The sequence below is a fragment of the Hyperolius riggenbachi genome, chromosome 3 (genome assembly GCF_040937935.1).
Source record: "Hyperolius riggenbachi isolate aHypRig1 chromosome 3, aHypRig1.pri, whole genome shotgun sequence".
Classification (NCBI taxonomy): Eukaryota; Metazoa; Chordata; class Amphibia; order Anura; family Hyperoliidae; genus Hyperolius; species Hyperolius riggenbachi.
The window spans coordinates 429,464,042-429,490,332 of record NC_090648.1 but is presented as its reverse complement, the minus strand read 5'-3'; the positions used below and the strand labels follow the sequence as shown (position 1 = coordinate 429,490,332).

At 45.5% G+C, this 26,291-nt stretch overlaps 1 protein-coding gene across 16 annotated transcripts in view; it reads right to left on the bottom strand.

Moving 5' to 3' along the window:
- Positions 1-26,291, bottom strand: part of PPFIBP1 (PPFIA binding protein 1) — a 213,188-nt gene that overhangs the window by 16,960 nt on the left and 169,937 nt on the right. For 7 of the 16 annotated variants that reach the window (XM_068277610.1, XM_068277611.1, XM_068277614.1 and 4 more), the window contains 8 exons: positions 25,912-26,062; positions 22,872-23,006; positions 18,494-18,547; positions 15,527-15,581; positions 14,090-14,264; positions 9,293-9,325; positions 5,134-5,275; positions 4,182-4,313 (listed from right to left, as the gene is read on the bottom strand). In XM_068277610.1, the coding sequence (XP_068133711.1) occupies positions 4,182-4,313; positions 5,134-5,275; positions 9,293-9,325; positions 14,090-14,264; positions 15,527-15,581; positions 18,494-18,547; positions 22,872-23,006; positions 25,912-26,062 (877 nt within the window). The remainder of the gene's footprint in view (positions 1-4,181; positions 4,314-5,133; positions 5,276-9,292; positions 9,326-14,089; positions 14,265-15,526; positions 15,582-18,493; positions 18,548-22,871; positions 23,007-25,911; positions 26,063-26,291) is intronic. The other 9 variants (XM_068277612.1, XM_068277623.1, XM_068277624.1 and 6 more) reach the window with 5 other exon arrangements.

Sequence of the window (26,291 nt, the reverse complement as noted above, 5' to 3'; positions counted from 1 at the left end):
TTACGGTGCATTTTACTCTGAGACATATGTACCACCTATAGGGATGTCTACACATTACAGTTTTTGGCCGTGGTCGTTCTTAAAGCAGACCTAAACTCTTGCACAGCAGACAAGGAAAATGCATACAGTGGAACCTTGCTTTGCGAGTAGAATTCTTTCCCACCATGCTTGTAATCCAAAGCACTCCTATCAAAGCGAATTTCCCCGTAGGAATTAATAGAAACCCAGATGATTCGTCCACAATCCGAAAACAGTGGACCCAAATTAAAAATACAAGATTTCAGAAATAAAATCTATTTTCTAAATTATAATAAATAGCAGCCTTTTTTCAGCTGCATGATGACAAATATAAAATATTTCACATTTATTGGAGAAACCCCTCCCTTCCTTTCATATTGCCGGGACAGAATCCGGCAAACTGGTGGAGTAGGAGGAGTCCGGCAAAGGAGGAATTGCTAATGGCTGCCACCTGTATAACCCTAGTTATGAAAAGAGAAGGGTGAGAAGCATGCACTGAAATGCTCATAGGCTTGAAGGAGTGTTTATTTATCTTTGTATGTGTCAGAGTGGTGCAACTAAGTATTTTGAATTAAATAAATGTTTGGTTTGAGTCTGCATTAACTTGGCTGGCCTCAACCTTTTTTTTTTATTTATTTATTTTGTGGCCAAAGGGAGAAGAACTATCGGCTCAGTTGTGATGACGTGATGCATGTATTCTTACTTTTTTTTTTTTTGCTTGTATATCAAGACGTTGCTTGTACATCAAAGCAAAATTTCACAAAAATGTTAGCTTGTATTGCAAAGTGCTGTTAAACCAAGTTACCTTCATTCCAAGATTTTAATGTATACCGTATTTTTCGGACCATAAGATGCTCCGCTCCATAAGACGCCGCTAGGTTTAGGGGACAAAAAAAAAAAAAAACGGGGAAAAAAATATCCTAAACCTGGCGCGTACATGGTGCAGGTGCGTTTTGTAGACCTTCTCTCCCCAAGATGTCTCCGCAGACGTCACCACACACACACAGATCTATCAGATGCTTATTTGTTTTTGGAGAAACTGCATGCACAGATTCCAGCCATGTCCCAGAAAAGCATTGCATTCAGTCAATAGTGACACATTCAGATTTAGCAGCCAAAGATTACACAGACAAGAGTGAACATAGTCACTGCATCAAGCCTGTGAATCAGCCAAGCAAAGGCAAATGCATCAGAGCATATGGATCGGACACAAACAGAAAGGAAGGGTGTGCATACCAGTCCTGTGGGGTGGAAACAGAGGTCCTCATCCTGAGTCCAGTCACCCGATGTTAGTCCAGCTCAAGGCAAATTTGAGGTCCCAGAAACGCCAGGTGCAATGCTGCGGACCTACCCAGCAAGTCGTGTGTAAGTAAAGCCCGCCGTATGATGCGCTGAAGGAGGCACAAGTTCATGTGATGCGGTGGACAGCGCTGCAGTGGCGATCGGAGAAGCCAGCACAGCATCTGACAGAGAACCACGCTGCACAGCCTGAAGCAGCAAAATAATGGAGTGACCTGCACTGAAGATTTTCAAAAGCTTTGTTTATTCCCCAACAGCGTGAATATACAGCTTGCATCAAGTATTTAGTCAGATGTAATTATAGCCTTCAGTAATAATAGCTCTTAGATGCACACAGTATTGTGAGACACTCAGGAGAAGCTGTGCCTACACTGTGGCTGGATAGAAGCACAAGGGACTGTCGCCATTTTGAGCGGAGAACTGCTCTTTGTCAAGTGCAGTGGTACAAATGACACCTCACTTTTGCAAACCTTATATATTATCCCCCTTAGCATGTTGACTAATCAAAATATAGGCAGATCTGATGGGAAACTGGGCAACTCTGAACACGGGTCTTATCTGGGAGGCAAAGGATCCAAACCTCTGCATCACTAGCTAGCGTGATGTAACAGCGGCGTGTATCACTGCACATCCAGGAATGGGGAGTCAGTATGTCTTGCCCGTCTGTGGAATAGTTCTATTACGAAGGTACATAGATGCATATATGTCTTGTGGTGGAAACATCCACCTTAGATCTGCATGATATGCATGCATGTGTGCCATGTAATATTGTGGAGCCCATCGTAATGGATGCGCTCTGTCCGCTCAATTATTGACAGCTCTAAGCCCCCTATGAGATGCGCACACGTGGGGTATCTTCCGGCGTCTGCAGGTTGCAATGGGATTTTGTGACGCGATAGGCATGAGCGCAGTCACTTGATTTGACGCGCACTGAGAGGCAGCACTCCAAGCTGCCATTGAGCGGCGAAGCATTGATCACATAAGAGATCAGCTGACTCCATTCCTGGAGAGTCAGCAAAAGTGAGGTGTCATTTGTACCACTGTAGTTGACAAAGAACGGTTCTCCACTCAAAACGGCGACCGTCCGTTGTGTTCAGCCACAGCTTCTCCTGAGAGTGTCTCACAATACTGTGTGCATCTAAGAGCTATTATTACTGAAGGCTATATTTACATCTGACTATAAATACTCAATGCAAGCTGTATATTGACTTTGTTGGTGAATAAAAAAACCTTTTGAAATCTTGAGTGCTGGTCACTCGTTTCTTTTAAAGATTACACTCCGTTTAGCCATACAGACCAGACCGTGCACGATTCAAGAGGTATACAGCCTGAAGCAGCAGCAGCTCACCCCATCTAGCACTCTGGTTCTCTCACACACCAATCAGCTGGGCCTCCAGTCACAGTGCTGTGGGTAAGAACACGCTGCCCTTCTTTGCCATCCAGCTCCTTTCTCTTCTCAGCCTGGGGCGGTATAGGGGCGCGGTCCCGGACTGCCAATCACAGCCGCGCACTGCTCCCTTCTTAATAGGAGCCAATGGTCTTGAGGGCGGGATCATGGCTCTGTCATTGGGGCCAATCATTGCACTCCCTGCTACTGAGGGAGTGCAGTGATTGGCCCTGCAGCGTGAAGAAATTTTCTAGGTAACAGCAGCCTTAACCTTATGTATGTAATGGGCAGAGGACACCAGAGGGGACAAGAGGTAGGGGAAAGCGACTCCATAGGGGGCAGAGGAGGTGGGGGACAGCAACACTGGAGGGGCAGGGGGGTGGGGGACAGCAACACTGGAGGGGTAGGGGGGTGGGGGACAGCGACACCGGAGGGGACAGAGACGATAACAGCAGACACTGGAGGGGACAGTGGGCGGAGGATAGCAGACACTAGAGGAGACAAGGGAGACCAAAAATGTAGTATTTGGACTATAAGACGCACCCACTCCCCCCCCCCCCCCACACACACACACTTATAGGGGAGAAAAAGTGCATCATATAGTCTGAAAAATACAGTAGTTGCTGAGAAAGTCCCTCTGTGTGTGTGTTTAGATAACAGCCTGTCTAATTACCCCTTTATCAGCACGTGTATGTCAGAGCTGTCAGCTGTGCAGGGTGCACTTATAGGTTCTGTGCTAATATGTAAACACTGATTGTTAACCCTTTCTGTGCTCCCAGGAATGTCCAGGAAGTAAACACTACAGGTTTATTGTAAAAGTTTTAATGAAGAAATATTTTTCTTATGCTGTTACTCACCTTTTAGAGCAAAAAGGAAGTTCTGAGTTCAGGTTCGCTTTCAATGTCAGTTTTTGCAAGAGCATCACGCTCAGCCTCCAATACAATATCCCTGGATCCATTAACTGGATGAACTGATACCAAGATCCTGGAAGGAGCTCAGAACTTTGGGTCTCCTCCCCCACTGTGGAATGTTTCTGCTCCACTAAACCTATAGCCATAGTTCCTCAGGCTTCTCATATCAATGGGACTCCAGAAGCAAGATCTGCTAACCAGTTTCTACTGCTGTTCCCACACACCATGCATCTCCTTTTACATTCTCCATAATTATGTAAGTGGAAAAGCAAGCAGAGGTAGAGGAAATCCTTGTAACAGAGACTGCAGGTGTTTACAGCTGAAAATTCAGCGATAAGGGCAGAGATCTCACCACCAAGAGTCTCAAATAGCCAGAAGACACAATTGTGGGGTTCAGTTTCACTCTAGTATCCACTGAAATATTGGCATCCAATGGGCAGATCTTTTTAGAATATGTTGTACACATCAATAAACTATTCCACCAAAATCAAACCTTTATGTTATACAGCACACTCATATCTTGTAATGCTGCCTTTCTTTAGATCAGTCATTGTCCTCATACTGACCTGGGTGTCTGACCAAGATCTCGGGACCAGCCTAGTCTTGGTCCAGCAGTGGATCTGGTCCCTCCCCTCGTAAACTCTTCCTCCGGGAGATCGTCATCTTGGTTTAAGGTGGTTGACTGACTCCTCCTCAATCTAGAAAACCATATAAACGCAAAAAAAAAATTACCACCCATCTCCAAAATACGGAGAGGTACATGTTATGTTTTCTAACCAAAGGATTCATTTTTGCTTTAAGTATATACTCCAGAAAACAAGCAGATTTTAACTCAGTTGAGCATTAAACAATCAAAACTGTCAGTTCTATCCTTAATGCAAAAGTTCCATGCTGTAATAATATGTAAGTACCTGTGAAAGGCACATCAATAGAGCTGCATCTCAAATTCACTGCAAATAAATCATCATCTACCGTTTAAAAAAGTGCAATTGCGGCGGCAATAATCGTGCAGCACTACGATTGCGCTTGAGGAAAAATTGAAGCGCGCTCATGGAAAGGGGGCATTGTGATTTACATGTTCCTAGCAGTTTTTAGCGATTAGCAAAATGCAGGCGATCTGCTTTTTTAAGCGGATCGCAGTTAGTGAAAGTCAAGTTCAGTGAGGCTGCAAAATAGCTCACCAAAGGACAGCAAGCCCCTCCCACTAAGAAGGTTGCTTTTTGGTCATCAAAGGATCTGTGGCTCTGCATCCCAGGAGCATTGTGGGAGAGTGATGTCATCTGTTGCAGTCAGGGAGCACAAACACAGACAAGGGGTACGAATTTCTACGAATAATATCATAAAATGTCTCAAAAATGTGCTGCTTTTTTTTTCTTGTGTTTGTAAGCCTCACCAAAGGATATTTTACAGACATTTGGATGTTATTTGTTAGCAAATGTTTTTAATGTTGCCTTTTAACAACCACTTCAGAGCTTATCATACTGTACATGTTGGCATAAACACAATCTGGCCACTTACCGCCCAAAAAGCTTCTTGATCCCCCTGGGTTTCTTCTTGGAATCAGGGGAGGATGGCGAGCTATGCGAGCTTCCGGCGTCTGGTGACCGCGGAGAGGAAATCGCCAGGTCTAGGGCATCCGCTGACCCCTTCTCAGTGTCTGCTTTACCAAGAAATTACATTCACTTGTCATCTAGAATTCACCAATGATCTTTTAAAGTTCACTGACAATATGGAGTAAAACTCCATATTGTCAGATTAACAAAAAATAATAAATTAAATAAAAATTCTGCATCAACCCCCTATTAACATCAGAATCTGTTTTGATTTGAAAAACTGACCCCCACCAGCTTAAAAATTACAAAGTCTTCCTATAATGCAGAGCGTCTGCACAACAGTGGCCTTTCAGCATTGTCTGGCGGAGGGGGCACTGCAGTGACATCATTACACACTCAGCTCTGATAGCCAGCATGTCAAGGAATGAAGCATTATTTTAACATTTAGATATGAATAAAAAAAGTGTTGCACAAATCCAAGAATCCCCAATTCCTCCAAAGTAACCTCTTCCTGCCTGCCTAGGGTACTTACCTAGGGAGGGGGAAGCTTCTGAATCCGAATGAGGATTCCCCCATCCGCTTCACCCACCGGGATCCAGCACTGAAAATGGCCCCAAACTGCGGCAATGTAAATATTTACCTTTCCTGCTCCAGCGCAGTAGTGGCTTTGCGGTGGAAACAGCCCAATCGAGTCCGCTCTACTGTGCAGGTGACTTGCGCCTGATCCGGCTATTTCAGCCGGAGACCATCGGAAAGCCGCTACTTCGCCTGCGCTGGAGCTGGGAAGGTAAATACTGCAGGCACTACAAGTTGGTCGGCTATATTTTCAGGGCTTGCCAATGCCAGGATCCACCTGGAAGGTGAAGAAAACAGCTAAAGTCTATTAGGATCCAGGAGGCTTCCTCCTTGTGAGGTAAGTACCCCCCAGGAACTGTTTTTTAAAACGTTTGTTTGTTTTTGTTCGTGTCTCTTTAATGAGACCTCCAGGGGGACAGAACAATAATGGTGCTAACATTGTGAGAACTTTGGCTACAATGGCATAAACAGATTATTATAGACCTGCTCTTTAGACACTCCCAGGAAGTGATGACTTGCTCTTACCTTCTGTTCCAAGTGTACTTAGTTGAAATACCCAATATATGCAGTGGCTTAGCCAGGGCTGTGGAGTCAGAGTTGGAGTCAGAGAAATTTTGGGTACCAGGAGTCTGAGTCGGTGATTTCATAAACTGAGTAGTCGGAGTCTGAAGATTTTTGTACCGACTCCACAGCCCTGGGCTTAGCTACAGAGCCATGCATGCAGCTGCAGCCTTATTTCGGCAGGCGTGGGATCACGTGAGCAAACAGTGGTCCTATAAACTGGACTTTCAAATCCTGTCCTAAAGTACCATCAACAGTGCTTGTTTTACGGCAATCCACAGAGGCATATAATCAGCTCTGCTGAGGCAGTAATAACCCCACCTGTGAATGGTTGTGAAGCCCTGCTATAATAAGTCAACAGTGTTTCCCCCAGAATGTTTCTCCAGCCGGGTGGTAAACAACCGGGGGACTGCTGGACGGGTGCAACCCTGCTTACAGCATAGGACAAGGTTAAAGGGATACTGTAGGGGGGTTCGGGGGAAAATGAGCTGAACTTACCCGGGGCTTCTAATGGTCCCCCGCAGACATCCTGTGCCCGCGCAGCCGCTTACCGATGCTCCGGCCCGCCTCCGGTTCACTTCTGGAATTTCTGACTTTAAAGTCAGAAAACCACTGCGCCTGCGTTGCCGTGTCCTCGATCCCGCTGATGTCATCAAGAGCGCACAGCGCAGGCCCAGTATGGTCTGTGTCTGCGCAGTACACTCCTGGTGACATCAGCGGGAGCGAGGACACGGGCGTGCAAGCGCAGTGGTTTTCTGACTTTAAAGTCAGAAATTCCAGAAGTGAACTGGAGGCGGGGCCGGAGCATTGGGGAGTGGCTGCGCCAACACAGGATGTCTGCGGGGGACCATTAGAAGCCCCGGGTAAGTTCAGCTCATTTTCCCCCGACCCCCCTACAGTATCCCTTTAAGGAGGTGAGTTTATGACAGCCGGGTGCAGCATCTGGCTAAAACAGTCTGGGGAGACCACTGGGTCAACTGTCGCCCCAAATGGCTAGCAGGACTAGAAGATACCTTCCCAGAATTATGGAGAACACAACTGTGGGGGAGGAGTCCATGGCTGGGTACTGTGAAGGCAGCAGCACTTGGGCAGAGGTGGCAACCTGAGTAGAGAGATCTCGCTACTGACATCTCAGAGAGGCACAAAAATGCAGCCAACAATTTAAATTTCCAACACAACGTAAAGCTGTGAAAAATGTTTAGTGTGCACTTAAAAGTACTTAAAATGAGGTCCTAATCAACAAGGCATTGTACTCGAGTTACTGATTCAAGCCATGTTTAAAGAGAATCTGTACTCTGAAATTCTTACAATAAAAAACATACCATTCTATTCATTATGTTCTCCTGGGCCCCTCTGTGCTGTTTCTGCCACTCCCTGCTGCAATCCTGAATCCTGGCTTGTAATTGCCAGTTGCGTTTACAAACAAAAGACATGGCTGCTAACCAGCTTGTGATAGGCTCAGATAAGCGCAGTCTGACTCATACAGAGCCTGCAGGGGGCCTGGAGAGGGTGTGTATAGCTTCTAGCCTATCACAGCAGAGCAGCACATTCCTGCCTCAGCCGACAAAGGAAAGAAGATTAGATTACAGAGATATTACAGGGACTGTGCAACTAGGAAAGGCTGCAGTAAGACTGACCACATTAGAACAGGTATAGGAACTTATAGGATAGAAGAAATAAGGCTGAAAATTATGTTACAGAGTCTCTTTAAATCTAGTTTACGATAATTATGCAGTAACTGCTTGTATTGCACATCCTGGAAGTGGGAGGTCACTACTATAAAGTGCGGTACTGCTTTACTATATACTGCATTACTGATCAAGGCTCTATTTTAAGACCTTTAAAGCACACTTCTGTATAGGCACACTAAAGCTAGCCATACACTAAGCAACGGATGCTGGTCAGAACACAAGTAAATGGTCCGATTGAAAACTGATCCCAGGAGCAATGATCATTTTACTACCTAGCATAACTTGTAACCAGACTGCACCACCGCCAACTCTGTACCAATTGTAGAAAGCGATGCATTTGACCATCTCTTGCCGTTTCCTGGGTCTGCGTGCTCCCGATTGAATTTTGCTTAATATCCGTACCATAATTGATTAACTCAGGTCCTGTTTTTTTTAATCGATCTTTGTGTGATTCAATGCTCTTGGAGAAAAACAACATCTGATCGAGCAAAAACACTGCACAATGCATGGCTAGCTTAAAGCGGAATATTACCCTGCATTTCAACTTTGCTCTAAAACATTATTTACAGCATATTATATGCAACCAGCATTTTTTTTACTAGACCAGCATTGGAAGGGTTACACACAGGGCTTTAAAGTTCCTGGAGAGAACTGCTCCCCGCAGCCGAAGTTTAGATAGATACATTTAAGCAAAACAAAATGTAACAACTGTGGAATGTGACTCACTCTCTCTGTTTGTGCAGGAGCTGGAGGACAGCCAAAGAGTGTGTAACATTCACCACTTGTTACATTTTGTTTTGCTTAAATGTATCTATCTAAGCTTCAGATGCTGCAGCATGTCTCTCCAGGAACTTTAAAGCTCTGTGTGTAACCCTTCCAATGCTGGTCTAGTAAAAAAAAATGCTGGTTGCATATAATATGCTGTAAATAATGTTTTAGAGCAAAGTTGAAATGCAGGGTTATATTCCGTTTTAACATTTTAACACAACAATTTGTACAAGTGACAGCAAATTCTCATGTTGCACACCAGATGGCGCTAGATTAGCTGGTCAGCTAGGGGGTTCCAGGAATTGGAATTGCACACAGCATATCAGCTATAGTCTACAAGCACACGTTAGTGATGAGATGTAGGGGTATAAAATATGATTAAAAGAAAAAACAAACAAAAAACAAGACTAGAAATGATCAAACTTTCTATTTGGTTTTAGCTAGGCTGCAAACCGGCGGTTAGAGGATGATGGGAAGAGAGCATGGCAGCGGGTTTGGGGTGTTTTACAACATGCAGTTTTACTATACCTAAGGTGGGAGCGCTCGCACTTCGGCTGCGATCTTCATAATTCCATTAAAACGTGCAAAACCAACCGCAGCCCAGAGAAAGAGAATTTGCAGAAAGACATTTAGTTATACAGTACTAGAAGATAACAGTAGAGGGAGCAAGAGAGACACAAACAAATACAGGAACCCCAGACAAGGGACTCACCTATTAACCAATAGTGGGTTAGGGACTGCCAGTGTTGTCCCACATAAGAGAATCGGGTTCATGCCTGCCCTGGCAAAGGACAGCAGGAATCCAAACAGCTTTTTATTATTGTAAGAAATGAGGCAACTAATGCAAATAGAACTGAATGAAATCTGTGTATTATCTTCCCATAATCCCTTGCACAGCACCAGTGAGCCTTTAGAGTGGGTGATTTTCCAGTAGTGGCCAATCAGGCACTATTGTACCGAACATGTTTCAGGCACTCTGGGCTGGAGGAGATTTTACATTACCAGGAGAGATGTCCTCACCAATGCTTATTAAAACTGCAAAAGAGTGGGGTGGAGGAGTGACACAGGAAGCTGTGCAGCAGCCACACTGGAAAGAGGGTCACTGTCCTGGCAAAGCAGTGTAACTGGGGGTGTGTGAATCCCAAGACTGACTAAACAGAACTACAAAGATTTTAGTAGGTAAACGGCTCACATGTACACACACTCATGGAGCACCTTATTAGGAACACCTGCTTATTCATGCAATGATCTAATCAGCCAATAACGTGGCAGCAGTGCAATGCATAAAATCATGCAGGTCAGGAGCTTTAAACATAAGCTCCCAACTGTCCCTCTTTTAGAGGAAAAGTCCCTCTTTGGGGACACTGTCCCTCTTTCTCCATCATCTGTCCCTCTTTCAGAACTGATGTACAGATCTGTGTAAATATGTGTTTTCCTACTGAAAAAATGTGTTTGACACTAAACTTTATTCCCATACTTTAAAATGAAATATTTCTCATTTTCAAATGTTAATGTGAAGGAAATTGAACCAAGTTGGAAAGAACCACTGTGGTTTGAATTGCAAAACATATTTTTCTCATGAAATCTTTATGGTATGCATGACAAGAGGTATCAGGGCGTGATAAAGGGTGTGGCAGAGGCATGGCTTAAAGCTGTATTGTCACCATAAAAATCAAATTTCAACAGCAACTAGTCTTAAGCTAGCCACTAACGGTCCAATTTCTAGCGAAAAATCGTTCGAGCGATCAGAAATTCTGATCGGATTGGTTGTAAATAATCTCCATTGGTGGACACAATCGATTATGAACGAGTGAAAAAAATGTCGCCCGAATGAATTTTCGTCGAACGAAAATTTGGATTTTCTTGGTGGTCGTGATAGATGGGAAGCAAAGATTGTATAGTTGATGGTGTAGTGAACGATTTTTCGTCCGATCAGAATTTCTGATCGCTCAAACGATTTTTCGCTAGAAATTGGACCGTTAGTGGCCAGCTTAAGTGTATTAAGTGATAAAGATGCTAATCCTGCATTCAAAACTTGCTGCTGTTATGGTTTGGTTATCACATGCTTTAGGAGCACTGGCCCTAGTGCCAAACAGTTGAACGATGGGAGTTCTTTTTATCTATAATATATTCGTCCTCTTCCATTTATTTCCCTGTCTTGCTGCTCATCAGAAACACCCTCTGATCACTTGTGTTTACAAGCAAGGCTGAGGTGACTGATTGGATGTGTAAATAATAAAAAAGACAGAGCAGTTGGTAGTACACACCTCAGTGGAAGTGTCTGAAGACTCGGAGGGCAGCTAATACACAATGAGCAAGAGAAGGGAGGGGGGAACAAGAGTCGGGGAGGATATGATGTCAGCATTAGATTGGCAAGATGGCCACTGCCTAGAATAGGATTTTCTGCTTTTCCTTTGTAAAATTCACAGGAATCATTACGTGGATAGCATAATACATCTGTTATGTAAGTAGAAGTAGCATTTATCTACTTATATATGTGTTTTTTATTTCTAGGTTAGCATGGGTGTTGCTTGCTCTTTAAGTGTCCCTCTTTCTCATCTTAAATAGTTGGGAGGTATGGCTTTAAAGTATCTTTAGGCCCCGTTTACAGTGCTCAGTTGCATTGCAGAAAAATCATGCTTGTCAGCTCACTGCTCATACAATTCTATGGACTTTTCACAGTACTGGGTTATAACTGATTGCGCTACTCTTAACTTGCTGCATGCAGTCTTTGTATTAACTACCTAATGACTGCGTCACCCCAATGGGCATGAACGCAGCGGCAGCCCCAGGACCACCTAACGCCGATTGGCGTCAAGTCCTGGAGCGGCAGTTTAGCAGGGAAAGCGTGCACGCATACGCAATCGTTCCCTGGTGGTTCACGGAGCACCGCGATCAGCCTGCTAGCTGCGATTGCGGCTACCAGGCCGTTAGTAAACAAAAGGGGAAAGAAATCCCCTTTGTTTACATCCGTGCAGTGCTGTACAAGGGACACTTGGTTGTCCCTCAGAGTGGCAGGGGATCGAAGCCCTCTAATAGGCTGATGCCAACGAGAGGCGGAGAAGAGGACGGATCGCCATGCAAGCCAACTCAGGGCGGGGTAGGGTAGTGGGAAGGAGAGGGAGGGGAGATAGGAAAAATCAGGCACAGGAGCGATCAGACACCTCCAAAGGAATGAAAGGAGGCTAGATTAATTTGTGTGCTTAGTTGTAGGGCAGCAACCTGACAAAGCTGCATAGCCCTGCGTTGTGAAAAATGAGTCAGGTCACTGGGGGGGGGGGGGGGGGGGGGGGGGGGGGGGATGTAAGCCTGTGGTCCTGAAGTGGTTAAAGTCTATTGCCAGTTTACGTTGCAGCTTACACACATTTTAATGCGTGCGTTATGCAGTGTAGCACTGTGAATCCAGCCTCACACTAAACACAGGATTAGAGGAAAATGCGGCCTCAGTGATACCAAGTGTGGAATCATTGTTGGTGCCAAATGGGTGGGCTTGAGTAAATCTGCAGCTATTGATGTGATCTGATATCTCACTGACAACTATCTCTACAATTTACTCAGAATGGTTTGAAAAATTAAAAACATCCAGTGAAAGTCAGTTCTGTGGATGGAAAGAGGCCAGAGAAGTATGGCCAGACTGGTACAAGCTGACAGAAATGCTACAAGACAGCTAATTAATCAGCTTGTTACAGCTAAGTAATAAGTCTCTACAGTGGTGATAAGCAGAAAAAACCTCAGGATGCAGATTATGGCGAAACCACACCGACCTCAACTCCTGGCAGCTGACACCAGACTGCTGAGGCTGCAGTGAGAACCGGCTCGCCAAAAGTGACAACTCTAGACTGGAAAAACAAATCTCTATTTCCGCTGAGGCAGACGGATGGTGGGATCAGAATTTGGCAGCAGCACAAATCCATCCTGCCTCGTCAACAGTTCAAATGGAGGGTGGTTTAGAATGTGGTAGAACAGGAGATATTCATAGCATGAATGTACAGCTGGCAAATCTGCAGAAACTGTGACTTATATTGACATGGAGCACAATCTAAAAGAAATGTTTCCACCATCGTATAAAATCTGAGCCACCAAGGCAAAGGGAGGTCCTGCCTAATATTTGTATAGCCTTCCAAGTAAAGTGAGTGTAATCAACCTGTGTGCTTTACGTGGAACTAAACTTAGTACTTACACTCTGCTCTAAAAGATTAGCCACAGCATGATAAACTTTATGAAAAAAGGTCCTAATTACAATTTATGGCAATATTAAAGGGAAGGTCCAAGCAAAATAAAAAAATGAGTTTCACTTACCTGGGGCTTCTACCAGCCCCATTCAGCCATCCTGTGCCCTCGTAGTCACTCACTGCTGCTCCAGTCCCCCGCTGGCAGCTTGCCGACCTCGGAGGTCGGCGGGCCGCATTGCGTACATTTTTACGCATTCCAGTTAGTGCAGGAACATTAACACATACATTTTTACGTGTTAGTGGATCAATGCGTAAAAATGTACGCATTAAACCACTAACGCGTAAAAATGTATGTTACTGTTTCTGCATTAGCGTGAATGCGTAAAAATGTCGGCATGCTGCCAGTGGGGGACTGGAGCAGCAGTGAGTGACTACGAGGGCACAGGAGGGCTGCATGGGGCTGGTAGAAGCCCCAGGTAAGTGAAACTCATTTTTTTATTTTGCTTGGACCTTCCCTTTAAAAAAACCCTGAAGTTTAACGTTTTTATTTTAGCAGAACTAAAAGGTTTAAGTCTCAGTGTTTACTGTATGAGAACTGCCATGGCAGAGATCCCAGCAGAGCTCTTGCAGTCTATTCACAACTGCTGATCAGGACAGTTTTATCTGGCTAAACAAACAGAATACAGAGCAGTGAATTTATTAAGCAGCTATATGTGGAATAAAGACTTTTCATTGTGTGCTGTGCAAGTGTTCAGATACGCTTTCAAGGTTTACTTGGAGTTTAGGCTTAATGCAAAACAAAGCCCAGAGGAAGAAACAGGGTCAGGTAATGAAACATACCATCTACGTCTAGCAGAAGCTCTACTGACATGATAAACTGATGCAGGATTATGCAAATTTGTATGCAAATTTATACAGCTTGAAAATGGGCCAATAGAGTCCCACCTTGGTGAGATTCTATTGGTCAATTTTCAAGCTTGTAGAATCCTGCATCAACTCGAAATTATTTGCATCTCATTGACATTCCCTACAACCCATCTATCTCTCTCAGCTCCAGGTTTTCCTGCAGGACATACTGGGATATGGAATGGGTAGACATGTCTGCATCCTCAATGAGGCTGGAGATGTACAGGAAAGGCCAGAAGTTGCCTACCTAGATTTGGTGTGCTGGCTGTCTTCTTTGTGTTGCTTTTAAGCTTGAAGAACCCTCTTCCAAAGGATGACCTTGCCTTACGGGTTCCAAAGGTGTCCTCTTCTCCCGCAGGACTGTGTCCGGGGGGTCTTGGTGGAAGTGTGTCAAACTTTGTGGCATCTGGAGAAGCCGGTTTCTAAAACAGGAAAAAATACTGTATACATACGGTATATTTTCATTAAAGTGAAGGTCCAAGCAATTTAAAGATAAAAAAATCCACTTACTAGGGGCTTCCTCCATCCCCCTGCATCCGTCCTGTGCCCTCGCCGCAGCTCAGATGGCTCCGGATCCCCTCCGGTGGAGATGCCGACTTTGCCAGGTCGGCTTCCCCTGCTCCCCAGCATGCTGCTCACTGGTCACGCTGACCTCATTCGACCTGTACTGTGCAGCCAGTCCGAATGATGTCGCCGCTCACGCAGGACCCCAGGCCACCAGCTGGAAATGGAGCTGCGGCGAGGGCACAAGATGGCTGGCAGGTGCTGGAGGAAGCCCAAGGTAAGTGGATTTTTTTTTATGTTCAATGAGCTTGGATGTGTCCTTTAAGAAGGAAACCTTTTCTCTCTTTCTGTATTATACTGTATTTTACTTAGGGCACCTCTATAGACCATATGCTGCATACTGTAGTGTGTTCCCTCCTCCCCACCTTTAAGCTATGTACACACACTGGTTTAAACTCAGCCGTGACCAGTGATAAAGACCATCTCGGGTGGGTATTGTGAATCAATCCAGTGTGTGTACAGTGGCTGCCCGACGTCTGCTAAAGATCAGTCATGCTGGATCTTTAGTGATCCCTGATCCCACAAGAGCACCGATCGCATTGTTCTCTCTCGTGCATCCATTCAGTCATTCACCGCTCATTCTATGACGTCCCCCCTCCATAGCAATAGACGCGTTGTTAGCTTGGAGGCTGGTGACGAGTCTATACAGCGTTGGCACAACACTTTCAACTAAGGGGTTATTCTAATCCCTGCCGGGCACCACAGGTGTGTATGGGGCTTAATTGGAACACATTTTGCAGGTAAGGAGGGAGATTGGGGGGGGGGGGGGGGGGTGGAGGTAGAGAGAGAGAATAGAGAAGAAGTGAGGTAGAGAGAGTGTAGTAAAGGAATAGAGGGGTGGAGTAAGGGGGAATGGGGAAATGGGAATTATTTCTGCTCCAGAGAGCAGGAAGTGAATCTCTCCCGGGCTTTCTCATCATGTAGTCCTTCATGGCCGACACCAGCCAGTAAAGTCTACCAAGTGAAAGTCAGAGGAGGAGCAAGCATTGTGTCCTTGGAAAAGCCTGTTTTACTCTTTTGTGTTGGAGTCATAAGCAGTGGAGGATCTGGTGGTTGCTCTGAACAGTCAGGAATTTCCCTGCATAGATTTCTCTAACATGGTTCCCCACAAAGGGCTCACCTTCTCCGGCGTCTTCTTTAGGTTGTCCAAACTGCCAGACTTCTTCACAGGAGACCTAGAGAAGCCCAGAGGAGTGTTACACCAGAAATACCCCAGAATCCCACTTGTCACCCACATGAACAACACTTTACACCAACAATATATAACTCTAATACAAAAACATTCTGACTGATTAAAGCTGACCAGGAACTCAGAACTTCATCTCCGCTCTAAAAGATAAGCAACAGTATAATAACCTTTAAAGAAATATTTCTTTGTTACAGCTAATACAAGCCCTGCAATAAATACACAGTTTGTCTACTTCTTGCTTTTATGGAAGCAGATATCCTGTGCTTACAAATAATAATAATAATTGCAGTATTTGTATAGCGCCTTTCTCCTGTCGGACTCAAAGCGCTTGCGAGGCAGCCACTAGAGCGCACTCAGTAGGCAGTAGCAGTGTTAGGGAGACTTGCCCAAGAAACTCCTTACTGAAATAGGTGCTGGCTTACTGAACAGGCAGAGCCGAGATTTGAACCCTGGTCTCCTGTGTCAGAGGCGGAGCCCTTAACATTACACTATCCAGCCACTGCTGCAGTGACAGTCAGCTGACACAGCTGAGGGATTAAATTACAATTTGTGATTAGTCAAATAGACAGGCTTAAGTGTCTTAAGTACATACAGGGTGCATTTCTATATGTTTTCCTATTGTCTTGCGCAATAAATAGTTTTTATTGCCCAGCCAGGTTTCAGTTTCTATTTTTTTTTAACTACTACTAATGTTTTCACAGTTCAGACTACATGATCTTCACAACCAATAACAAGGCCACTGGTTGAATGAAGCTGATTGGAGATGACTAAGGGTTAATACATATCTAGTTTTTATACTTATATTGCGCCCCCCCCCCCCACATCCTGGCCTCATCCCGGACACCCTCATCACCCAACAAATTTGGCATTACCGGACCCTTATTGAGCAGCACATCCCCCCTCCCCCCGAATGGTGAACTGAGAGGTGGGGCTATAACGGGGAGGGGGGGGGGTATAGGAGCAGGAGGCTGGATGAAGGGGGCAGGGGGAGGGAAGGGTAAGAGCAGGAGGCTGAATGAAGGGGGCAGAGGAAGGGAAGGGTAAGAGCAGGAGGCTGGATGAAGGGGGCAGGGGGAGGGAAGGGTAAGAGCAGGAGGCTGGATGAAGGGGGCAGGGGGAGGGAAGGGTAAGAGCAGGAGGCTGGATGAAGGGAGCAGGGGGAGGGAAGGGTAAGAGCAGGAGGCTGGATGAAGGGGGCAGGTGGATTACAAATCAACTGCATGTATACAGGCTTTATTTTTTTTTTAACTATGCATTAAAAATTGTTGAAAAAAAAGTGCCTTTTCAAAAAGAATTTTGTTTCTCCAACAGCATGAAAGGAGAGAGAGGACAACAATATCAGGAGGGCAGTCGGGTGCGGCGTCAGAGTCTTATCTTTCAGACAGAATCACCAGCTGAGACAGGTCCTCTTATCGCACTTCTTCACACGTGTGTGTGTGTGTGTGTGTGTGTGTGTGTGCGCGCGTGCGTAGGTGGGATGCGTTCTCCTCCCAGACAGGAAACAAATATCCACTGGGAAAAGAGCCCCTTCCTCCCAGCATGAGAAGGACTCGCAGATCTGATGCGACAGACCAGATGTGGTTTTTGTCTAAACACATATTTACCAGCTGTCCCAATTCCCAACGACAAGATGAAAGCAGCAGTAAAAGCACATTTCAGACTGTGCTTTATTTAAAAAGCTGCCTTTACAAATAGACAGAAGCGTCCTCAGACTGTACAGAGCTGCAGACATTCAGCTTGGTGTGTGTGACATCTGAGTGCAAATTACAGTTCCTGGGAAGGAGCAGGTCAGGCCGGGGCTGCTCAGAGAAGGACAGCCAGCCAATGTTAACAGTCTGTGAAGAAAAGCTAAAAAAAATTAAAGATTTGACTTGTCATTTAGGACAAAAGACTTTCATATCCATTTAGCGAACACTATTTTAAATTCATTATTCATAAAGGGTTTCTTTCACAATTGCAGCTTTTGTGAAATAAAGAAAAAACGTTGTGAACTAAATACTCAGCAGTCTCCATCATCTGCTCCCTCCCTTCTCAGTCACTCTAAAGCACAGTTCCCCTACCCTGTCCTCATAGCCCACCAACAGTGCATGTTTTGTGAAAAAAAACACAAATATTCACAGGTGAGGTAATTAGTGTCTTAGCAGAGCTGAATAACTACCTCTGTGGATTTCCACAAAACATGCACGGTTGGTGGGCCTTGAAGACAAGGTTGGGGGAACACTGCAAAAGCCATGCCGCCTGACAGGTGGATTTGGCTACACTCTGGGGTGGGCCTTCGTACGCATTACCACATGTGGCGGGGACACAAACAAAACACACTATACACCACCACTCGCTCTATACACGCTGGCAAGGCACTCCGAGGGAGAGCTGTCTCCGCTTTTCACATGGACTTGGGAGAGGTGACTTGAGTACAAGCCGACACCCACACTTTTGGGCCCAAAAAGTCAGCTTATACTTGAGTATATATAGTAATGCCTTCTCAGATGACAACTGTTCAAATATTCACAGTTTATTGAATACAACACAAATATCAACTAAGGAATTGCCTGTTGGAGTGAAGTATGTTGAGGATTTTGTGAGCCCTGTTAGCCATGAAGGTCTGACAGGAACCCAGTACAAGATGGATAAAGCAAAGCCTGTGAGGAGTTGTTGGTCCCCCATCAGAAGCCTCCTTGGGTGGTGGAACAAGGAATACTGACTAGATATCGCAAGTACTAGGGTAATCCACGGTCGACCAAAACGAGCAGCGCAGCCATGTGGTGGAAGCTGAATTCCAAAGGCTCAGGGAAGGAACCCCGACTATGTAATTTGTCAATAGCAAAATCTATTTTGGTGATAAAAAGAAAGCATCTCTAAAAATGTTCATTTCCTGCAATGCGCACACATGACACTTACGCGATCGGCTCTTCGGATTTGGCTTCTTTGGCTACATCACTGATCTTTGCCTCACTGGAAAACAAGAATAAAGAAGGCCGATGTTTAATAATAGCCTGTAGTTCAACAGTGTATTACATCACTACACAACAATTTCCTTTCAAACATTCTCATTCATAACTGCATCTGAAATCATCCAAAATGTTCTCGGCTTTTCAGAGCTGGTCCCAGTTTCTGACCTGTTATGTCTAGCCTGGTTAGCCTTTCACCTCATAACTGTTGAGAAACTACACATACAAGCGCAGCGAGGAGTTCAATAAGTGTTAATGCCACAGACAGAAGACGTGGGCTGATAATTCACATAAAAGTGGACATCCGCTGTAAATTCCAAAGTGAAAAGAAAAAAAAAAACATAAGGAGATTCAATATGACCGTTTCTTCCTCTTCAATAACCCCCTTGCCGTTCCAATTGTTGCGGCAAGGGGGCAGCGCAGCACTTTTTAAAATTTTTTTTATATTTTTTTAAAATCATGTAGCTAGCCTAGCGCTAGCTACATGATAGCCGCTGATAAGCGGCATCCCCCTATCTTCTTCGATCGCCGCCGGCGATCTGCGCAAGCAGGAAATCCCATGGCTACGGGGCAGGATGACGTCACCCTGGGGGGGGGGGGTCTGGCTGTTCGGCGGGTAGCGGCGAATCGGCTGGTAGCGGCGGCGATCGCGTACCACATGCAGCTAGAAAAGTGCTGCGTGAAGGAAAAAAATTATGAAAATCGGCCCAGCAGGGCAATCCTCCTGCGCGAGTTACCCCGCTCAGCTCGGGATAACCAGCAAGGAGGTTAAGCAGCAGGGAAGCATTGTGGCAGCTCGGGAATGCAACATACTGTGGCTGGCACTGCACTACTTCTCTCTTCACCTCTCCTCTCTGTGGTAGGCTGACTCAGTGGGACAGGCAGAAACAGAGTACCTCTCTGGCCACACCATGAGGCTCCTCCCACCCACAGATGACAATCTTTAGCAGTCTTTGCAAAGGCAGAAAACTGCCCTGGCAGTTTTCCAGAAGGAGGCATGGCAAAACACCAAAATTTGAATTTAATGGGACAATTAGTTTTGGAAATGCTACCTTGTTATAACTTCTGCTGTCTGTGCTGATAGTGTGGGTTTTATTTTTACAGTGGAGGTCTGCTTTAAAACAAACATTAACAAAACTCTCCTTAACTTGCTCTAAATGCTTAAATAACTGTTTACTAGTGCGCAGTGTCCTCTCTACGTGCTGGCCGGTTTTGCAGAATATATTGTGTCTGTGTTATGAAAGCTGCCATCTGTTCCCTGCATCTGAAATGTTTAAAATCTTTTAAAACGTGTGGAATTGTCTTTGTGAGAACTCGCCTATAGATTTTGTATTAATTTACCTGTACAAACTGTATATTTGTTTTTACACAGATTTAAAGTAAAGGATATGGTCAATAAGCAGGTTTTATGGAGGTACAGTAAGCAGATGTCTCAAAACCATGGCCTCATTTAAGAGGACATCTATGGCATTGAGACAATTATACTGTAGAACATAAATTATTTCACTGGCCTAAACTTGTTAAGGAATGGTCTCTTCTGAGTCATACTGGAACATAGCAAGGGTTGCAAAGAAAGTTAGAACATTTGCTCCGTGGAACTGCAGTTTAAAGTGGACCCAAACCAAACTTTTTTTAATTCAAAATATTTAGTTGCACCACTTTGACACATACAAAGTTAAATAAACACTCGTTCAAGCCTATGAGCATTTCAGTGCATGCTTTTCACCCTTCTCTTTTCCTAATTAGGGTTATACAGGTGTCACCCATTACTTCTGAGCTTAGTAGGAGGTTTTAGATCATCAGCTACCCTCCCTCACAGGGGCGTCATCTATGTGAAATTTCACACAAGCTGAGATGACCTCCCCTGTGACATCATCAGTAGCAGCCTGTGGTTCTTTTTTGTTTTTTTTTTTTACCTCCTCCACCAGTCTGCCGGATTCTGTCCCGGCAATATGAAAAGAAGGGAGGGGTACCTCCAATAAATGTAAAATCTTTTATATTTGTCATCATGCAGCTGAAAAAAAGGCTGCTATTTATTATTATAAGTCAGGAAATACCGTATTTTTTGCCGTATAAGACGCACTTTTTCTCCCCCAAAAATAGGGAGAAAAAGTCCCTGCGTCTTATACGGCAAAGGCAGGGAATCCCCGACTTACGAACGCCCGCCGATACAGAACCGCTGACCCGCCGCCACGTCGGGGATTCCCTGCCTTTCAGTGCCTGCCTTCCTCCCTCCCTCCCGCTCGAGTTTCCTGATCCCCCCCCCGTCCCCGAGTGTCAATAGCGGCAACTTACCTTTAACATGCTCCCGCGCCGATCCCGGATAATTGCGCTGCCCCCCGCTAGCATGCGCTCCTCTCCCTTGCGGATCTGCCCCCCCCCCCCCCCCGAGTGTGTGAATCAGCAGCGGCAGCTTACCTCCACAATGCGCCCGCGATGAATGGAGACATCCCTCTCCCTGGCACTTCGCGCTCTAGTGACTGGCTTGAACTGATGACGCACAGTTCAAGCCAGTCACTAGAGCGCGAAGTGCCGGGGAGAGGGATGTCTCCATTCATCGCGGGCGCATTGTGGAGGTAAGCTGCCGCTGCTGATTCACACACCCGGGGGGGCAGATCCGCAAGGGGGAGGGAGCGCATGCTAGCGGGGGGCAGCGCAATTATCCGGGATCGGCGCGGGAGCATGTTAAAGGTAAGTTGCCGCTATTGACACTTGGGGACGGGGGGGGGGGGGGGATCAGGAAACTCGAGCGGGAGGGAGGGAGGGAAGAAGGCAGGGGGGCACAGGAGGACACATGGGGGGACAGAGGCGACATGAGGGGCAAGTGAGGACACATTGGGGGCCACAGGAGGACATATGGGGGCACAGAGGCGACATGAGGGGCAAATGAGGACACACAGGACACATGGGGGGCCACAGGACGACACAATGGGGGGCCACAGGACGACACAATGGGGGGCCACAGGACGACACATGGGAGGCCACAGGAGGACACATGGGGGGCCACAGGAGGACACATGGGGGGCCACAGGAGGACACATGGGGGGCCACAGGAGGACACATGGGGGGCCACAGGAGGACACATTGGGGGCCACAGGAGGACACATTGGGGGCCACAGGAGGACACATTGGGGGCCACAGGAGGACACATTGGGGGCCACAGGAGGACACATTGGGGGCACAGAGGCAACATGAGGGGCAAATGAGGACACATTGGGGGCCACAGGAGGACATATGCAGGGCACAGAAGCACACATGAGGGGGCACAGAAGGACACACAGGACATATGGGGGGCACAGGAGGACACATGGGGGGCACAGGAGGACACATGGGGGGCACAGGAGGACACATGGGGGGCACAGGAGGACACATGGGGGGCACAGGAGGACACATGGGGGGCACAGGAGGACACATGGGGGGCACAGGAGGACACATGGGGGGCACAGGAGGACACATGATGGGCACAGGAGGACACACAGAAGGACACATGGGGATATGGAAAGCACAGGAGCACACATGAGGACACACAGAAGGACATGTACAAGACGCTCCTGGAATATGGACACACCAGGTTTAGCATTTTTTTTCCCCTGGTTTTTGCCCTCCAAACTTGGGTGCGTCTTATATTCCGGAGCGTCTTATACGGCGGAAAATACAGTAGATTTTATTTCTGAAATCTTGTATTTTTAATTTGGGTCCACTTTAATGCACACATTGCCATAGAGAACCTTAACTGATGCAGTCAGTCTGTCCTGAATTTATCCAAAATAGAGAAAAAAAAAAAACACATGTGGGTGTAGGCCTAACTCCCGTTCACACTCAAAACACAAATCGCTTTAGCCAGTTTGCCACGATTTGATTCCCGTTTAATAGAACGCGAATCACAATGCAACCGCCCCCAAATATCTGCATGCAGCACATTTGATGTATATAAATCGCAAACACTGCAGTGAGAACGATCCCATAGGAATACGTTAGCAGCAGCGCTTTCCTAATCGCCAGCAATCAGCAAAGCGATGAAAAGCGCTCAAGTGTGAACCAGACCTTATCAGTGGTCCACGCTCCAGTACTCAGTGTTTGCTTAAAGAGGAACTGTAATGAAAATAATGCAATATTTTTTTTACAACATTCATTTATAAACAACTTAGTGTTTTGCCCATTATAAAATCTTTCCTCTTCCTGATTTACATTCTGAAATGTATCAACATCTTTACTCCTGCCCGGTGATACCTATGGAATGGTTGTTTACTGAGAGTTCTATGCACAGAGGGAAATGGAAAAAGTTTCTGCTGCAATAAGGCTTTATACCATAGTAGTGGTCTATTCACCTTGTGGCCGGTGGTGTCGGAGGTTCCTCTTTGCTAGCGGTCTTTGTTGTTTCGGTTTGCTTCTGAAGCGCTGTAGGTGATGTAAATGACGGGATAGAAACTTGCAGGACACTTGTGTGCACCTCCACCGCTGGCTGATTGGAGACAGAGGAACCATTAAAAATGCGCGGTCATTAAACAGCAAATCTAACAAAGCCAACCAAGTGGGGTCCTCAGTTTTGGCTAAGTAAAATCATGCATCAGCTAAACTATATATAAACAAATGCTTAAAGAACTATAGCTTCTTGTTTCAAAGTGGGTCATTTAATTTAATGGACACCAGTCACAAATAAATGTAAAAAAAATAAAGTGGATAATGAAGTGGAATTAGATTTAAAAAAATAAATAAATTAAATATCATTAGAAAGTCAATGTCTGACGGCAGGGGCTGGCAGAACCATGGGTAAGGAGAGAAGGATATCTTTTTTTTTTGCTACCTAAATTAATTGCCGCGTACCTCTCAGTGCATTTTTTTCAGACTGGTGGAGGGCCGACTTCAAAGAATAGGGTTCTTGCTAGCGCAATAATCATTCCCTAGCCAAACACCTGAAAACACAAAGATAATCAACTCACCTAACAGATGACATCTCCAGCACTGATCTCCAGTCATGTGCACAGCAGCTCCGGCTCCTCACACTGAGCGAGCCAGTATGGAGTTCCGGGTGATGTGGTAGGTGTGTCTATCACTCCGCATCATCTCAGAACTTCTTTACAGCTGGGCTAAGATCGCTCTGCTGCCGCTCTGCTTTCCCGGTCCTCAGAGAGAAGAGCCAGCGGCTGGCAGGGCCACGGGCCTTCAGTTGGACAACGCTGCTCTAGATGATGGTACATTCCTGTGTACTGCTAAACCGCCATTACTGCTGTTAAAAGCTGACTGTAGCAAGCAAATGAAGTAATCTACGAGAGAGCCTCATGGGAAGGACCCCATAGATAAATCACAGGCAGACGCCAGGCAGCCATGCAGAGAGCCTAGCCGGGGACGCAAAGTATGGACGCTGCAGGGACGCCATAGTCTCATTGCCTCTGCAACAACGGTGTCCCTGCAGAGTTCCAGCTGGGCTCTCTGTGCGGCTGCCCAACATCTGCCTATAACTTATCTGCGGGGTCCTTGTCGTCATAGACTACTTCATGTGCTTGTGGCAGTTAGATTGTAAAAGCGGAAATGGCAGTTTAGTAGTGTACAGGAATGTACCATCATCTAGAGGTAGGCAGCACTTACACTTCGTTCTGCCAGCTCTCCCATCAGACAATGTTACCATACATTGACTTTTTGATATTTTATAAAAATTATTTTTATAAATCTAATTACATTTTTCCTATCTATTAAAATTATATCTATTCATGACTGATGTCCTTTAAAGAGAACCTGTAACAAAAAAAAGTTCCCCTGGGGGGTACTCACCTCGGGAGTGGGAAGCCTCAGGGTCCCAATGAGGCTTCCCCCTCCCCGTCTCTGGCAATCCTCCCTCGACAAGAGCTGAATTATTTACCTTTCCTGGCTCCAACAGGGGCACTGTTGCAGCTCTCCACACGGATATAGGCGAAAATAGCTAATCTCTGTCGGGTCCACTCTACTATGCAGGCACAGGAGACGCAGTAGAGCGGGCCGACAGCGTTCGGCTATTTCTGCCTAGCTCCGAGTGGAGAGCCGATACTGCGCCGGAGCCCGGAAGGTAAATATTTACATCCCCGTTGTTCGGGGAGCTTTATCGCCGCCGCCATGGGACGGAGGACGACGGGGGAAGCCTCAGTAGGATCCGGAGTCTTCCCCCAACCGAGGTCAGTACCCCCCCAGGGGAGATTTCTTTTGTTACAGGTTTTCTTTAAAGAGACTCCGTAACAAAAATTGCATCCTGTTTTTTATCATCCTACAAGTTCCAAAAGCTATTCTAATGTGTTCTGGCTTACTGCAGCACTTTGTACTATCACAGTCTCTGTAATACATCAACTTATCTCTCTCTTGTCAGACTTGTCAGCCTGTGTCTGGCAGGCTGCCAAGTTCTTCAGTGTTGTGGTTCTGCTATGAACTCCCCCTTCCAGGCCCCTCTATGCACACTGCCTGTGTGTTATTTAGATTACAGCAGCTTCTCTCTTATCTTTTACAAGCTGGATAAATCGTCCTCTGAGCTGGCTGGGCTTTCACATAGTGAGGAATTACAGACAAGGGCAAAGCTGTTTGCAGGAAGAAAAGAGCAGCCTGAAACTTCAGTGCATGAGAGATGCAGGGGAAAAGAAACACACAAATGATCTCTTGAGATTCAAAAGGAAGGGTGTATACAGCCTGCTTGTGTATGGATGTATTTTCTATGTGTGGACATACTGTACATCAACCTACTTCCTGTTTTGGTGGCTATTTTGTTTGTTTATAAACAAACTTTTTAAAACTGTTTTTAACCACTTTTAATGTGGCGGGGAGCGGCGAAATTGTGACAGAGGGTAATAGGAGATGTCCCCTAACGCACTGGTATGTTTACTTTTGTGTGATTTTAACAATACAGATTCTCTTTAAAGAGACACTGAAGCGAAAAAAAAAATGCTATAATGAATTGCTTGTGTAGTACAGATAATTACTAGAACATTAGAAGCAAAGGAAATATTCTCATTTTTATTTTCCGCTATATAGTGTTTTTTTTATAATATTGCATCATTCTCTAATATTTTTAGTTTACACACTACTCAGCATTCTAAATGATTTTACAGAGCAGCCAAGTGAACGTTTGACCTGTCTTCTGGCAGAGAAAAATAAAATACTGTGACTGACAGTTGAGATAACAAGCTTCAGAAGACTAGCTCTCAAAGTCAGTTCAATGGCTCTTCTGCATAGATAACAACTAAAAGTTTCTTAACTTTTCCTGTACTGGAAACAATATTAAACTTATGTCTCTGCTCCTAATGTTTTATTTCTTAGCTGTACTACACATACAAATCATATCAAAATGTTTTTTTTTGTTTTGCTTCAGTGTCTCTGTAAGTACAGTATATAAATAATGGAAAAGCACTCACCTTAGGGCTGTCAGGAACATCCTCTGGGCTTGGGGTGAAAGATAATGTAGGAGGGGAGGGGGATTTATCCAGATCACTGAACATATTACCATCCAGCACTAGAGAATTGGAGCCTGATATCACTGAATCATCACTTTCTACATCCTTCACTGTTGGCAGAAACAGGAGCCAAAATTACACCAAGCAGATGCATCACTACTCACAACCAATCAGATTACAGATTTCACTAAACCAAGACGAGCAGTCACTAAATAAAACATTTTACATCTCAGTGTGATCCAGGGAACAGGAAATCGTTTTAGTTTTGGAGTGTGAAAAAGGTAAACTACAGAGAATTACGGCCGGGACACTGGTGTTCTCATGAGCAAATGGAGAAAC